A 17,049-nucleotide genomic window follows, 5' to 3' on the forward strand; every position below is an offset into this window, starting at 1 on the left:
CTCATTTTACAGATGAGGAAAGTGACTTAAGGACGTGGTTAACATTTGTTCAAGATCGCAGAGCTGGGATTTGCCCATAGATGGTCTAGCTCTGGAGCTCACACTTTAACCACTGCATTAGAGCTGCGTATGTTGTGGGATAAGGAGGACAGGGGAGATAACTGTGAGTGGGCCCCCGCAGGACCTGCCCATAGTGTGTGCAGGTCCATGTGCTCCCTCCCTTTCCCTCTTTCTCTTCTCCTCTCCCTGGCTGCTTGTCGTCTGTTTTCCTGCTGGGACTTAATGTTCTGGAAACTTCCATCTGGTTAAATGGAAATTGTCACTCGAAAAGGAACTCCTATGTAGTTCATCTCAATACAATCTAAGTGTCAGTGATAAACAAGTTACATTGTTGTAGTAGAAGATTATTTTCAGGGACTCTTTCTGTGGAGTCCACCCCTGACCTGTAAATCAAAACAAATCTGATAATGAGAGAAATAAACTATTTCACCCACTTACATGTGCACACACACTTTTTTCTTACACACACAGGAGTTGATTGTTCAGTTCCTTTTCTAATCTCTTTGATTGACTTTTTTGAATTAAATTAGGTCATATTTGATATGGATTAGTGGTTATTCCTTCTATCAGTTCAGCCTGTGTTTTAGCATGAAGTAGCTAATATTGCCTGAATTGTCCCTTTGCTCATTTATCACCTAAAAAGAGTTTTTGGAAGCCTGTTACCTTCTAAACACTACATAGGTGTGAGGGATATTAAGATGAATGAGATAGGCCTTCCTGTCAAGAAGATCATTGCCTAATGATCATAAAACCAAGTAATTATGCCACAACATGGTAAGTTCAGGAATGGAAGTGAACACAGTTTATCATTTGTATTTTATATTTTTACAGGATCAGAAAATATTTTCCTTATGATTAATGGTTTTATTTTTCTGTTGAGAATTCTTTCTGCATTCCAACAAAAAAGAGGAAACCATACATACTTTCTCTGAGTTATTTTATCAATACCTATTTTAAGAGTATGTTAGGAATCTAATTTCCTTACCATTTTTTAAAATTATTTTTAAGGTAACCTTGTATTTTCTACGGCCAACAATATACATGCTCATTGTTTAACAAGAGGAAAACAATACTGGGGCACAAAGAAAATTGAAATTGTTCTATAATCCTACTCTCCCAGAGTTATTTATTAAATAACTAATTGCCTTTGAAAGGTTTTATATTGGGCATCTGTGGATCTGTGTGTGTGTGTGTGTGTGTGTGTGTGTGTGTGTGTCTGATACCAAAAATATGTTTTTTCCCCTTCAAAATAGAGCCTACAGGGACATTGGATGTCTGGTACATGAAACAGCACATCGACTACAGTAGACAACAGATTTCTCTTTTCTGGAAGGTAAGTTTTCAGTGTCAGTGTAAAATTCAAGAGAATTATATATTTAATTATTTTTGTCTTATTTTGTTTTTACTGAGATATAATTGTTATATAAAAAGAATTATATGTTTGGACAATGTCTCAAGGTCAAAAATATGTTTTATTTCCATAATGGCTTTATATGAGGCTTCAGAGATTTAGTTAGAACTCATTTTCTCAACAGTATCCTCATGACACTTGACTCAATGTCATTTATTTTTGCCAGATAAGGGTGAGAGCTCTGACTGTGTTCTCGCCTCCATACAACCACATCTTTTCCTCATCCACTTCCACGCCTTCCTCCCCAGGCCTGTCCACCCTCTGACCCCACTGCAGCATTTCTTCTGACAGTTGCCCCTCCCAGTCACCCTATCCTCCCTACAGACCACATGTCCAGCCATGACTGTGCCACCTTACTTATTCACTTTTTTTTTTTTAATTAAAGATGAGAAGTGTGTGGATATGGATTTTCAGGAATATATTTTCTGTAGACACCAAAAAGGTAGAGGGTGGAAAGAAGGCTGCTCTACCTCAAGAACTCAAGTAATAGTAGAAAATAGTGTGAACAGGAACAGAAAGCAGCTCTTCATCAGTAATAGTAGTAAAACAGTAGTAACTGGAAGAACCTTCCAGAAAACAGTAAGACCTAATGTTTTTACAGAGTGTGAGAGTTTCACAAAGTGCTGAAATCTGGGGCAATTGTTTCACGAAATCCCTTAAAAACCCTGTGAGGTAGGTACGAGGCATCCCCACTTAACAAATGGAAAAACTGAGAGGGGGGGGATGTTCTTCCTACACTTACCCAGCTACTAAGCTCAGAATTGAGACTCAAACCCCATCCAGTCCTCTTTCTGCTACATCATGACTCACCTTTATGAAAAGAAAATACTATTTGAATTGAGCTCCTGACTGGAATGCTCGTAAGAGGTTGCCAGGAGAGCTATGCTCCTCTTTCCTTCCCCAAGCCTGCATCCCTCTCCCTACACCTCTTCCACGTAAGGGTAAGTCAACAGTTTTGGAATTAGGAAGCTGATGAGCGCAAAACGCAGACAGTCAGAGAAATGAGTATAAAGTCCTCTGATGGGGTTAGCATGATAAATTTTGATAATTGCAATCTTCTTCAGTTTTCAGAAATGAGCCAGAGCTCTTTCTCCCTCTTTTCCTTTCTCTCTCACACGCACACAAAATGTCTGGTATGAGACCACTATAAATAGCTTGGTGAGTCACAATCAAGCTCTTCACTTTGAAACTAAAACTGCAGCTTAAAATTTATTTTGAAATAAAGCCATGTTTAAGAGCAAGGCAATTCTCAAAGCAAGACATTTAGAGCAGCCATAATTGGTATTATAGAAGAACCCAGTCCAATTCTTGGCTGTTGGTTTTCATTTCACAAGTAAGCCACTGGTTAAAACCAAAATTCCTCCTTCCATAAAGATTGCTTCTCCCAAAATGTCCTCAGCAGTGATCTGAAAAGATATACTGTTTTAGTTCCAATAAACATTTTTTAGCCACAGGTAAGGCTCAGCCCACGTGCATATGCAAATTCTTCTCTGCTTCTCATTTTAATCTTGCCCCTAATCCTTGAAAAGCCTAAATTCTGAAGTGAGGTTTTGGAATTCAAGAAGACTTCAGTTCTCTTCTAGTCCACCCTTCCTGTCATAAACTTTGCTCCCACTCCACCCAGGACAGAGAGATGCCTCTGCTGGGACCATCTGGGAAAGGGAGAATTCCCCTTCGTAAGCAGTCCTTGCTGTGGTGGACATCTCTTATTGTTATAAAATTTTCCCTTTTGGGGAGCCTGGGTGGCTCAGCCTGTTAAGCAGCTGACTCTTGATTTCAGCTCAGGTCATGATCCCAGGGCCCTGGGATTGAGCCCTGCATTGGGTTCCATGCTCAGGGGGTTGTCTGCTTGAGGATTCACTGTTCTTGTCCCACTGCCCCTTCCCCATGCGCTCGCTCACTCGCTCGCATGCTCTCTCTTTCTCTCTCTAAAATAAATAAATAAATCTTAAAAAAAAAAAAATTCCCCTTTTGTGGAACCAGAATTGTGGGTGCTCGACTGGAACTGACTTGAATACAAAGCCAAAAATGTAGATACTAGAAACTTCTCCAACTTGGTGGCCAAGACAGGGCACCTTCAAAACCTTTGGTGACTATCCAGACTGAGGGGCTCCTTAAGGAGTGTTGGATCTAGTCCTCAGTTTTTTGGGGCCATAACAGGATTAAGTCCTTGTCTGCAAAATCCTAGGCTTATTCAGGGGCCCCAAGTAGACCACTTATCTGGGAGTGGGAATAAAAGACTGACCAGAGTTACTGAGATGAACAGACCAGCTTCAGACCACAGAACTATAGAGCCCAAGAGCCAGAGGAAATGAAAGCAGTGTGCAGTCCCATCACTCACATTATAAACACAGAAACAGTTCTAGGGAGATGAAATGATTCCTAAGGAAGATTTCAGGTACTATGGTGCTTGCTGCTAGGAGCCTTTCCTGAGTAGAAATCATTGCCCCTTCTGTCTGGAGCCCCTCCTGCCTCACTCATCCAACGGGGGATTCCTTATGCTACTCTCAGGCAGGTTTGGGAATTTGATGAGATATTGCCATTACATGGGGACTCGTCTAAATGACAGACTAAAAAGAAAGACTGCAGCTAGATCAGGTGTTCTGTGGTAGGACTCAAATCAGACCTCACTGGGAAAGGAAGCAAAGACGTGTGTGGTGGCTTTTTTTTTTTTTTCTTCACTTTGATCAGTACTGGGAAACCCAATGAGAGGGACACCCTGTCACTGTGGAGAGGGGGATTTCAGGTCTTGGCACCAAAGGAAGCCCCAGGTAAAACCCCATTAGTCTATGAACAAAGTGAGACCATGTTTCTCTTGCAACCGGGGAAATGTGAGATGACCTTTCATTTTTATAGGATGTTTACATCAGAAGCGAACAACTTGGTGCTGAATGGGTAGAGCCCTTGCGTGAAGTATGAATGTAGGTGAGTGTGAGTATGTGCAGTGAGAGGGTATCTGTGTGAGTGATGTGTATGCATGTGTGTTGTAGATGTGTGTGAGTGCAAAGGGTAAGTGTGAATGGGTGTGAGATTTTTATGTGTGTGGGGTGTGAGTGTGGGTATGTATATATGAGTATATGTGTCAGTGCAGGTGCATATAGATGAGTGTCTTAGTCTATGTGGGTGCTATAACAAAATACCATAGACCAGGTGGCTTATACACAACAGAAATCTATTCCTTGTGGTTATGGAGGCTGGAAGTCCAAGATCAGGTGTCATCATGGTCAGGTGAGGGGCCTCTTCAGGGTTGCAGACTTGTTATATCCTCACATGGCAGAAGGGGCTAGTGAGGGGTGCCTGGTGGCTCTGTGGGTTAATAATCCTCTTCCTTTGTCTCAGGTCATGATCCCAGGGTCCTGGGATTGACCCGCACATCAGGCTCCCTACTCAGTGAACGGGGAGTCCACTTCTCCCTCTGCACCTCCTCTAGCTCATGTTTGTGCTGTCTCTCTCTCTGAAATAAATAAATAAAATCTTTAAAAAAAGAAGAAGAAGAAGGGGCTAGTGAGCTCTGTGGGGTCTCTTTTACGAGTGCACTAATTCCATTTATGAAGCCTCCACCTTCATGACCTAATCACCTCGCAGAGGCCTTACCTCCTAATACCATCACATTGGACATTAGGATTCCAACATATATGTGAATCTTGGGGAGGGACACACAAACATTCAGACTACAGCAGTGAGTAAGTATGAGTGTGTAAGGGGGGTTTGTATGGGTATGAGTGTGGTTGTGTTTGAGAATATGTGTGTATGTGAATGTGATTGTGGCAATGTGTTGAGGGTGAAGGAGACCTTTGCTTTGTTGTTCTGGTTCTTACTTACTTACTTCAGGTTTCTGCTCAAAGGTTTCTTCCGAAAGTTCTGTTTCTTCAAAAATATGTTGTACTTTTTTTTTTTTTGCTGTAGCTATTTTTAAGACAAATATTCATTCTGTACTGAAGCCAAAAAGTACAACTTAATCTATGAAATAAAACAAAAATACCAAGGTATTGTTAAAACAATAAATGCAATGACAATTAGAAAGTGTTGCTCTGTCACAAAGAGCCCCAGTGTCATGTTAGAGTCCTTCACAGGTGCTTTTAGCCTCCTCTCCCTCGGATTCCCTGTCTCTTCATTCTGTGCAAGTTTCATATTATTTCCTATTCTTTGTTTAAGCATTTCAATCCATGATTCCAATACACTTTTCTTCCAGTTAACACAACATGTATTCTTTAAGAGAAAATCACTGTGTAGATAGATAGAGAGATAGATAGATAGTGTATGAAAAGATACGGCAATGGGTTTAAATCACATTAACCTTTCCAGTTTCCTCTGTTAATTTCTTAATCACAGCAGACCATAAACTTTCTTGCAGTTGTGGTTGAGGCCTGGATCTGAAGGAGAAATATGTGTTTATAAAGGAAGCCAAGTTCACTTTATTTATCATCCATTCACTCAAACAGACAAACATATTAAAGCCTCTCTTTAGTACTGGGCACTGTTCCATGCCAGGGATATGGAAGTGAGTAAGACAAGTGCTGTCCTCAGGTGCTTGAGCTCACAGACCAGGAGGACAGAAATGGGGGTGATGAGGGCAGTTAGGTGTTAAGGAGCAGTTCAAGATTCAGCTAGGGGAATGATGATCAGGGTCAGCAAGGAGAGCAGGGGAATGGGTGAGGAGTCACAGAAGACCTCTTGCAAGGTAATATTGGAGCTGACCCCAGAAGAACATTTTAGCTGGGACAAGGGTGGGAGAACATTTGGTAGGATGTAAAGGATATAAAGGATCACTGTAGTGAAACACCATCCCATAAAAATATAAAGCAAGCCACAAATGAGAGCCACATGTATCATTTCAAATTTTCTTGTAGCCACATTTAAAAAATAAAAAGGGGACACCTGGGTGGCTTAGTTGGTTGGGCAGCTGCCTTCGGCTCAGGTCATGATCTCAGTGTCCTCGGATCGAGTCCCACATTGGGGTCCTTGCTCAATGGGGAGCCTGCTTCTCCTTCTGCCTCTGCCTGCCACTCCGTCTGCCTGTGCTCGCTCTCTCTCTCTCTCTCTGACAAATAAATAAATAAAATCTTTAAAAAATAATAAATAAAATAAAATAAAAAGGTACAATTAATTTAAATAATGTATTTTATTTAACCCACGTATGTATGGATTATTATCACTTCAATATGTAGTCATATTTTAAAATTATTGATTTGCTATTTTACATTCTCCTTATCCTACCAAGTCTTTGAAAACTGGCATATCTACTAAGCGCTCATGGGTACAGTGGCTAAGATCTCCCCCACCAGAGAACAGCACATCTCAGTCACACTTCAAGAGCTCCATGGCTGTGTGCGGCTGGTGGCTCCCTCCTGGAATGACCAGGGCCCTTCACAGGCAGTAGAAAAGAGAGTTAAAAGAGAGTTAAGCAAACTCAGTTCTAAAAATGGGGGGAAGATTTCGTGGGTTTTACTGATTTGCTAAATGAAATAACTCATTTGGATGAACAGCTACCCTCAAACCACAGAAGGTGAGAAGAAAGAGAAAGTAACAAGCCTCTTAAAGCAGCTCACAGCAGAACCTCAGAAAGGCTGCTGTGGCCAGAGGCAGCCTTGTTGGCACATTCCCCTTGTCTCTTTCTCCCTGTATTTCTCTGTGTTGTATGAAGACTATTCCCATCCATATCACATTGCACGAAGGGGATGTGTCCTTTGGCCTCCTCATATGAAAGAAATCCAGTAAATGTAGGAAATATTACTTGTAATCTGATTTATATTGATGTAGAATGAAGGTCTATCATAAATCCACAGGGAAGATTGGCTGTCGGGACCCTGAGGCCTTTATATAATTAAAGGAGGCATCCAATTTCAGAATTGGTATTGAAATACAAAAGCAGCAAATGAGAAGATTTTGATAGTTTTGTTGTAATATTCAACTCTGTCTCCTTCCCTTTCCCAGCAAGCTGGCACAGCATTTCTGAAGGTATTTTTGGAAAGAACAGGTTGTTTGCCTTGCTTACTAGTCATACATATTATACTAGCTGTTATGTAGGGAATTTCAGTTGGATGACAGAATGTGGTCAATGACGAAGATAAGAAAGTGGGTAGCAGAGAAGAATTAACAAGATAGAAAACAGATAGAAGGGGAGTTCAAGTTTTGTTCTGACAAAGTTTTGCTCCGACAAAGTTTATTATATTGCTGTTCCTCTGCTGCAAAATAAGGTAGAAATCATTGTGTCAGGGTAATTAGCATGAGGGATTACTATCAGTTAAATAGATTCAGGGTAGCAAAACACCTGGCGCTATCTACTGAGTGCTAACAGGACAACAGTTAAGAGTTCATCCTCTAGGTAGAGCTGTGCTAACTGAGTTCAAGTAGTAGCTTCACCGCTTACTGGCTGTGTGTTCTTCTGAAAGGTGCTTATCCTCTCTGTGCCTTCCTTCGCTTACAAGTAAAGTGCAGACAGTAATAGAATTTACCACATGAGATGGCTGCAAAGATTAATGAGAGAATCATGAAAAGTGTTTGCTAAGTCACTAGAAGACAAACATGGTGCAGGATGCCGAAGAGGCAAAGATGGGCTGACAGGCTAGTGGGAGGACAGATCCACAGATGGATCATTTCAATACAGTGATTTCTTCAGTTTGGACTGGGGTTGCTGAAAACAGTCATGAGTTCTGAAATCAAGGTACCCAGGCTTAAACCCACATACTGTATGTACTTTGTAATCAACAGTATGACATTGGTGAGACTTTCATACAGAGCTATGGTGGAAACTGAGTCAAGATGGCTGGGCTTTCATAGATTGGTTAGAAGAGTCATATGATTACAATGGGGAAAAGTGTCAATTATGATGATTTATATATTAGAGTAACTGAGAGTGGGGAACTCACCAAGTGGCAGAAATCTACCATGCGCCAAGCACTCTTTGAAACCATTTGCCTCCCTCAACCTATTGCATCCTCCAGTAAGACTAATCTGTACATAGAATTATCCTCATTTTACAGATAAGTAAATTGAGCTTCAGAGAGGTAAAATAATTTGCTCAAGGTCACACAGCAGGAAAGTGAACGATCTGCCCTAATAAGAAAAACTGACCTCGCTCTGCAAAAAGTCTTCATGACAAAACTGTGACATATTCGAATTCCCCAGCTTTCTAGGATGTTTTGATTACAGACTCTCTTCTTTGATGGAGGCTTAGTTCTGACAGGTGTGTGTGTGTGTGTGTGTTTGCATCGGGAATTTCAGAATAAAATATCATTTTATGATAAGTCCAGTAGTTTTTTCTTCAAGTCCTAAGAAGAAATGATTTATCAACTCATAGAAACACCTTTCCTCTCATATACTTAAAAACAAAACAGGGGCACCAGATTGGTTCAGTCAGTGGAGCATGTGACTCTTGATCTTAGGGATGTGAGTTTGAGCCCCATGTTGGGTGTAGAGATTACTTTAAAAAAAGAAAATTTTAAAAACAAACACAGAGGACTTGCATTCTGACATGGACCAGATTTTGTCCTATCATGTCCTATATTCACCACGTTATTTTTGATGCTGAAAGGCTTTTCAGCCAACAGAACTCTCACAATAGTTTTATAAGGGAGCTGCTCACTCTTTGTTTCTTTGACAAACCTAAATCAGAAAAGTCACGTTTACTAAGTTAAAATCATTTCTCACACACAGAGCAAAAAGAAAACTGAAGGACACAATAAGACAGATTTTCCTGTTTAGCAAACGTTTACCAGTAGGAGAGGATAACAATGCAGGAACCCTGGCTTGACACCCCTTTCAGCACTGCTCATAAATGTACAAGAAGTACCGGGGACACCGCACACATTCAGGACAACACCTTCCTCTCTCATGCCCACCAGGGGGCGCACTAAAATCTCCCTGTACTTTTTTTCTCTGAAGCCTAGTCGATTTCTTAACCTCAGGATGGGGAGATAAGAGGACTAAATGGGAGAGTAGATATAAAGCGTCTGACTCATGGTATGCCCCCCAAAAGATAGTTTCTCCTCACCACACACCCAAATATATAAATATTAGAGTAAAATAAGTTCATCTGGAAGGACCTAGCTGGCTCCTCACATGGTAGTTCTTCTGGGTTCACAGCTAGTCTCCTTGTGACCTAAGGCCTGTTGACTCTGGAAAAGAAGAATTCTGGATCTCCACTTTCCCAAAATTTCTGACTTGATGTCTGCTGTTGATGCTCCACCTCAGAATGTCCTACACCCTCACAATGAGACAAGCCGCTTTCCAATGTCTGGCCAGAAGGTTGACTGGGATTCCAACTATGAAACATAGCGCCCTATAGTGACCCATTCATTGTCTCAGGCTTCCCAACGTAAGGAGCACCGTGTCAGAGTAGAGGGACTAGTCTCAAAGTCAGGAGCCCTGGGTTCCACTCTCAGCTCCTCCATCTGTTCCTTGAGTGGCCTTAAGCAAGTCATTTCGAGTCCTGGACTTATTTCCCTATTGATAAAATGAAATGTTGAATTAATTGTTAAACTATAGAATCCTTTCTGGTTCTGTGGTTTGTGATGATATTCCATTACATCAGGACCAATATAATCCAGAGGTGATGGATTAACGTGCATTATTTGCAAACTTTATGTTGCTATTTTTTTAAAAACCAAATTAAACTCTTTTCAATTGCCTCAGGACATTATGCCCAGCTGGATAAATAGCTGATTTCCTATTGACTAAATTGGTTTTTTGTTGCATGGACCATATTGGACAAGTTAAGCCCATTTTCAAATTGGTGAAGGAGGCCAACTCCCTGAGAGATGTTAACTTTTATCCCAAAATTTGAGCTTGACATTTTATATAAGCATAACTCATGGGATATCGTATTTATTTCCCTAACTACCTTAACCCCTTACCTTCTCAATATTTTCAAGTCTAAAATATGAGATGTGAAGGAAAAAATGCAAGGGTTTGGATCTAGGCCCTTCACTACCCTCTAGGAACCTTTACTCATCTTTCAGACCCACATCTCTTACTAGATCACTGTAGTATGTGGAAATCAGCTAGATTTCTACAGCAGTCACAAGGCAAGTTCACCGGATCCAAGATGACCTGACATTTCCCCTTCTTCTAGTGTTCTACCATAGGATTGATTGGGATTGCTGAGGTGTCTATGAAGGAGAATGAGGGGAAGGTAATAAGGGCTGATTTGCGAGGTGTTTTTCTTTCTTTTTTCTTTTTTCTTTTTTCTTTTTTTTTTGTTTTGTTTTTTCAATTAGGGTTCTGGTTCCTCAGTTGTCAGAGTAAGTCTGAAGCCCCTTGGGTTCCTGCCAAGAAGGGGGAGCTTTGTGAGCTCAGTTAACTCTTGAGGAGTGCCTTGAAGGAGAAGGTGCATGGTGTGGGAGTGAAATAATAGTCCTATCTCTGGACCTACAGAGGAGTCAGGGAAGGATGGATTGAGAAAAGACCTGAGGGGATGTTCTTCCCTAGCCAGCTTTTGCTTTAATTTATCTTGTTTTTCTCCTGTGACGAAGGGCATATTTATTAATAACAGTTCAGAACACCACAATTTCAAAAGCAGACACTTAACTTTAATTCACACCACAGGCCTTTAAAATTGATTGTGATGGACAATTAAAATGTTAACTTCCTTGGTTCCTGCCAGAACACAAAGATATCTTCTAGGGAAAGGCTGAATATGCACCCGGAAGAGTCCTCAGCAATATGGCATTCCCCTGGTGCATTGACCATGAGATCCAGTCCTGGACTTTGTGGATCCAGAAGGGCACCTGGGATAGGACCTGCATTAATCAAGTTCCCAGAGACTGAAATATAAAAAGCTAGATGTTCATGGATTAATTTACAGTGAGGAATGCAGCTGCTGGGCTACCCAGAAGACTTGAGTCAGCAGATAGGAACATTCTCTCTCAGCATGCTAATTATTTCAGAAGGCAAATTATCATCAGAAGGCCAATTTATTCACTTAAAGGGAAAAAGACAAATTTTAAGTGAACCAGATGTTCATGTTACTTCAGCCTTTCCTGAGAGATTATTAGAAGATTGCTTAAGAGGTAGAAAATCAGAGAAAGGGGCATTTACCAATCCTAATGTGTGTCTTTTCAGCACCTGAACCCAAAGAAGGACTAGCCTTGCCAAAAAAACCATCATGCTTATGTCTGGCAAGCTAAACCTTCCTCTCCCTGCACAAGGCAAGGATGGGCACTGCCAGGACTGACCTTGGCCACTCTCCATTTTCATTGCTTCTGTTTCCCATGGTCCTTATCCAAACAGGGTTAAAATACAAATAATTAGTTTTCTGCTTACTTTCTGGGATTGCTCCCAAATGATCTCAATTGGAATTTTTGCAATTCCAAAACTCATTAGTCACACATTTATAAACAGTGTCTTACTTTCCTAGCACAGATGGCTAATCCAGCTCACTAAGTGTGGATTTTATGAGTTTAGCTCTTGAAAATCTCATTTTTTATTTAATGGGCAGCATTACACTTTCTATATGAAAAGGGGTGTGTGTGGAGGGGGTTGTATTTCACAGATTGAGAAGTGGAGATTCAGAGGAGCTGACTGCCTTTCTCTGTGTCACACAGCTAGTAGTGGTTGGTAGAGATAGAATTGAAACCCACATTATCAGAGTTCAGATTTCGCACTTGTTCCATTAGACGTAATTGAGCTTTCTACTGTTAGGAAGTTTTATTTTGAAGCAAGAAAGGAAAATCAATGTATTTTTATGAATTAACTTTTAAAAATGTTAACTGAGGGGATGCCTAGGTGGCTCAGTGGGTTAAGACACTGCCGTCGGCTCAGATCATGAACCGAGGGTCCTGGAATCGAGCCCTGCATTGGGCTCTCTGCTTGGCAGGGAGCCTCCTTCCCCACCCCCCTCTCTGCCTGCCTCTCTGCCTACTTGAGATCTCTGTCTGTCAAATAAATAAATAAAATCTTTAAAAAGTTAACTGATTTTTTTTCCTAAATGGTGGGCTTGCGTAGGCTTAGGTGCATATAAAAATATACAGTGGAGGAGATGAGATGTAAATAAAAAGGTCACTCATATGTTACCTACTGCTGCAGGGGCCATCAGGTCCAGCCACAAAGCATCCAGCGACCTTGTCTGGGAGTACACAAGTAAGTGAATGTGTTTCGTTGCAGAATATGACTGTATCTGAGGCACAAGGAAAAATCCTCCACTATCGCGTGACCTTGCAGGAGGTGGCCGGGGGGAAAGTCACACTACAGAACATCACAGAACACACCTCCTGGACATGGGTCATTCCCAGAACTGGAAATTGGGTTGTGACTGTGTCTGCAGCTAACTCAAAAGGCAGTTCCCTGCCCACTCGTATTAACATAACGGACCTGTGTGGGACAGGTGAGTACCAACTTTTATTTAATATCGCCTATGGTAAACTGTGTCTTACTTACCTCTTATCCTCCACAGGCTGAGCCCAGGGCCTGGCATGAGTAACACAGGAGTTTAGACTTTGGAGCCAACAACCTTCAGAGGCTCTTTTGCACTTAGTCTGTGAGTGGTTTTGGACAAGTGAATTAACACCTCTGAGTTTCAATTTCCCCCTCTCTAAAACAGGGGTTATATTATCTGTCTTACAGGTCATTGTGAGATTTAAATATAGAGACTAATACACAGCAGGTGCTTAACAAATGTTAGTTGCATTAAATTGAACACTAATATCTGGCTAATTTTTCTAGTACAAGAATAGTATGTGTTGTCAAGTTCTAGGAAACAACATTCCACACTTACAGTCAAAACATATTTTTAAAGCCAATAGTATTAAAATGAAATTCTGGCTGCAATGAAACTGTAGCAAAATTTTTCTATACTACTGCTCTTTATTATGCAAATTTAGATATTTATCCAATTATTTACATTGAAATCTCCCAACTAGCTATACACATTTTATAGTTGCTTGTTCTGAAAATTGATTTCTCAAGATAAAAGCCTATGATTAGTCAACAAAGTGGCTATAAGTGCTATTTCTCAATGTCAAGATCATTGGCCTAACTTTTCCAAAAATGCCTAATAAAACTATAATTAAATCCTTTCCTAAAATTCAGTGGAACAATTTTATCTACATATGAGTCTAGCAATCATCATTTGAAAGAAGCTTCTACCCAAACATGATTATTTTATATACACTGTTAAATCTTTGTTATATATCCTTTCAGTCATATATCCATAAACATATTCAGTCATATATCCATAAACATAGAGATGATAGAGTAGTTAAAAATAACTAGAAGAAAATACAAGTAAATATTGATGTAACGAGGTTGGTATATAAATTAGGAATTGCTTTTAGGAGTAACGGTTGCTCTTACCAGAGGCCTGACTACAGTGGCTTATCAGTTCTCTCACATAAAAGAAGTCCAGAGGTAGACAGTTCAGGGCTGGTGTGACAGCTTGGGAACATCATTAGGATTCCAGGCTCCTTCTTTCTATTTCCTCTTCCAAGTTGGCTTCCATCCTCAAGATGGAAATGATCCAAGATGACTGCCAGAGCTCTATCTACTTTCTTCTAGAAAAAGAAGGAAGAGAGGAGGACCCACCCCTCACACTTGAGGAACTTTGTTCCAAGTCACGCAATACACTTGTAGTCATTGACTCTTAACTGGTCACCTGGTCACACCCAGCTGCAAAGGAGGCTTAGAAGTGTATTTCAGGCAGCAGTGTTCCCTTGCTAAAAAGGAGAGAATATTTGGTAGGCAACTGGCAATCTGTGACTAATGTGGGTATGTACCTAAGGTACAAACCTGAAAAGATGAATTAACTGTGGGGGAGGAAAGCTCAAACGCTATGCATAGTAAAATAAAAATTTTAAAACACCACAAACAAAGCCTTAAAAATGTAAATACCAGTTTAAGAGAAGCATATATCACATTTTTTGGCAAAAGAAGATTGATTATCTACCTGTCTGTCTATCTACTTTTTCGAATAAATAAGAGACCGGGGATATGAACAAGCAACTCAAAAAATAAATAGAAAAGTAGCAATAAAGGTATGAAAATATGTTCAGCCTAACTAGCAATCAATGAGATGCAAAATTTGAAAAGTCTGAGAAACTGAATCAGATCGAGAAAGAATAAGTAGAATTAGTGTACCCCATGTGGGTAGTGTGTGAGGAAAAGATAGGCTTACCCTGCTGATGGCTATGTAAATTGGTACAACTTTCTGAAGACAATTTGGCCATATGTAACCTTAAATACTAACGTATTTTTCACCAAAAAACTTTACCCTTAGAAATGTATCTTCAGCAAATGATAAGTGCTTTAAAGTAAAGCACAAAGATGTTTATTGAAAATTTTTTGAAATACTGAAACAGTATGAACAACCTAAATGTAAAATAATAGAGAAGGGACTGGTTTAATAATATATCATGCCTCTTACTTGCCTTAACCCACACCAGGGTTAAAGTGGTGTTGTAGCTATGCTTTTATTGGCAAGGAAAGATGCATATAATAAGTTAAAAGGTAGACTTTCAATAGTGTATATGGGATGATGCCATTTGAAATATGTATTTACATGAATACACATTTTTTGCATGGTAAAAAATCTAGTAGAGTGTATGTGGAAATGTTAATAGAGGTCACAACTGCATCATGGGACTACAGGTGAATTTCCTTCCCTTTTGCTTTATATATTTAAAAATTTTTCTTCTCTGGGTAAGTACCACATATATAGTTTTTAAGGTGAATTCTGTCGGGGAGATTGAACTCATACCACTATATAGTATCTTGCTGTTGTTAAAATGTAGTATGTCGGAATACCTTACTTCTTCAGGTGTCACTGCATACGGGTCTTGAGGCTATAAACTTCATGAATTTTCTGGGTCTGTTCCAGGTGCTTTCTTTAGACTTGGTAGCAACATCTCAAAATGACACATTCATTATGTTAGAGCTGGCCTCTACTTTATTCATTAAACAGTTCTTTACTGAGCGTATACTACATAAGGGAGCTAGAATCCAGCAGTAGGTAAAAAATACTGTTGAGGTCCTCCAGTTATATTCAGTCACATGGGAGGGACAGACATAAACAAGGAAACTGTGGTGCAGTATTAAGTGTGAGATTAGATGGATGCCAGGGTAACTCTAGGAAGAGAGGAAAGATGAAACATGGGCTTGGAGAAGATGGCCAGGGAAGGAGGCAACATGTGACTGGAGTATGGAGAGACAAGTTCGTGGGAGACAGGTGAGGGAGAGGAATGTTGGCATGAGGGTTTGCTTTAAATTGAGAGCTGAGCAAATGTGTAAGTTGAGGAAAAGAATTGGTTAGGGAAGAGCTTGGAGATTAAGGGAAGAGAGGAGCTAATTAAAGAAATGAAGTCCATGCAGAGTGGGAAGATAATGGAAACCAATGACAGAGAGGTAAAAGGAACACCTGTTTCTCCCAGATTGGGCAGGTGTTGCATAAGGATGAGGCTCAATAAGGATGAACATCTTGGGGAGGTAAGATAGGAGAGTACTTGAACTAAGCTGTAACTAAGAGTGTCCTGGTCCTAGAAATCTTGGAATCTCGAGGGTCTATTTTCTCTCCTAAGACCACATCTGAACCACCCAATACTCTGGGTATCCCAGAGTGACATGGAGGGCATACTGGCAAATAACACGGTCCCATCCTTGAGTGCTCTTACACAAATTCTGAATGATCTATAGGAATAGCATACCATGATTTTGTCTCCCTCTCTTTCAGGATATGTTCACAGTACTCACATATATAGTTTTCCTTTTAGGAAAGGAAAAATAATGTGCCCCCTCACCCAGGCAGAAAGTAGGGACAACTTTGTTGTGAAAAGCACCTGCCACAGCATTGCCTATAAAGAACCATGAAAGTGATTTTGTTGGTCTACAATGAAAACTGAATGTGTGCTAAAACTTGCAGTCAACAAGTAAAAACATATTTAATATTTCAGACTAGTCCCTGTGTTCAAGAATTCTTGAAACTACAGGAAGAGTCAGAAGCCAGTACAGTCATAAACAGAGACCCACACAGATGTCAGAGACTGAAGCCCCAGGAGCTGAAGGAACGTAGCCAAGACCATACATCCAATTAGTGGCAGAGCTGGACTGAAAAACCAGACCACCTGTCTCTTAGGTGGGCAACTATTCCAAATACCGTATGAAATGGATAACTCTGTTCAGTAGCTCTCAGGGGGAAAGGAGATGGGAAGTTGAATGATTGAAGCTAAAGAAATAATTTTGAAAAGTGATAGAAAGAAGGTGAGTTGTTAGCAGAGTTCTGAAAGAGAGAATGTGCCCTGGCAAACATCATGGGAAGGAAATTCAGGCTGGTTCCTGGTACATATGATGATTCAGACAGGGTAGTGCCAAGTTGATTTGCTTAGCTCATTCCAAAGAAAGCAGTGGTCAGAAGGGCTTTTTGGCTATTTTAGCCCATCACCAGCCAAACGGTACTAGAAGATAGATATAGGTGCTCAATAAATACTAAATGAATGCATTCCATTCTCAAAACAAAAAAAATCTTTTGGCACAGCCAGGACATCTAATACCAAGGCAAATGAAATATAAGGGAACCCCTACTGGGGAATTCAATTCCTTGCAAAATAGCCAGGGCACGGGTTATAGGTTCTCACCACCAAGCACAGTTCTGA

The 17,049-nt window shown here is 40.4% G+C and overlaps 1 protein-coding gene across 5 annotated transcripts in view; it reads left to right on the top strand.

Annotated features, from left to right (window-relative positions):
• Positions 1–17,049, top strand: part of IL12RB2 (interleukin 12 receptor subunit beta 2) — a 75,536-nt gene that overhangs the window by 33,207 nt on the left and 25,280 nt on the right. For all 5 annotated transcript variants that reach the window (XM_032870062.1, XM_032870063.1, XM_032870064.1 and 2 more), the window contains 2 exons: positions 1,314–1,393; positions 12,575–12,794. In XM_032870062.1, coding sequence (XP_032725953.1) covers positions 1,314–1,393; positions 12,575–12,794 — 300 coding nt within the window. The remainder of the gene's footprint in view (positions 1–1,313; positions 1,394–12,574; positions 12,795–17,049) is intronic.

This window comes from Lontra canadensis, unplaced genomic scaffold, assembly GCF_010015895.1.
Source record: "Lontra canadensis isolate GAN:19392208 unplaced genomic scaffold, GSC_riverotter_1.0 scaffold40, whole genome shotgun sequence".
Lineage (NCBI taxonomy): Eukaryota > Metazoa > Chordata > Mammalia > Carnivora > Mustelidae > Lontra > Lontra canadensis.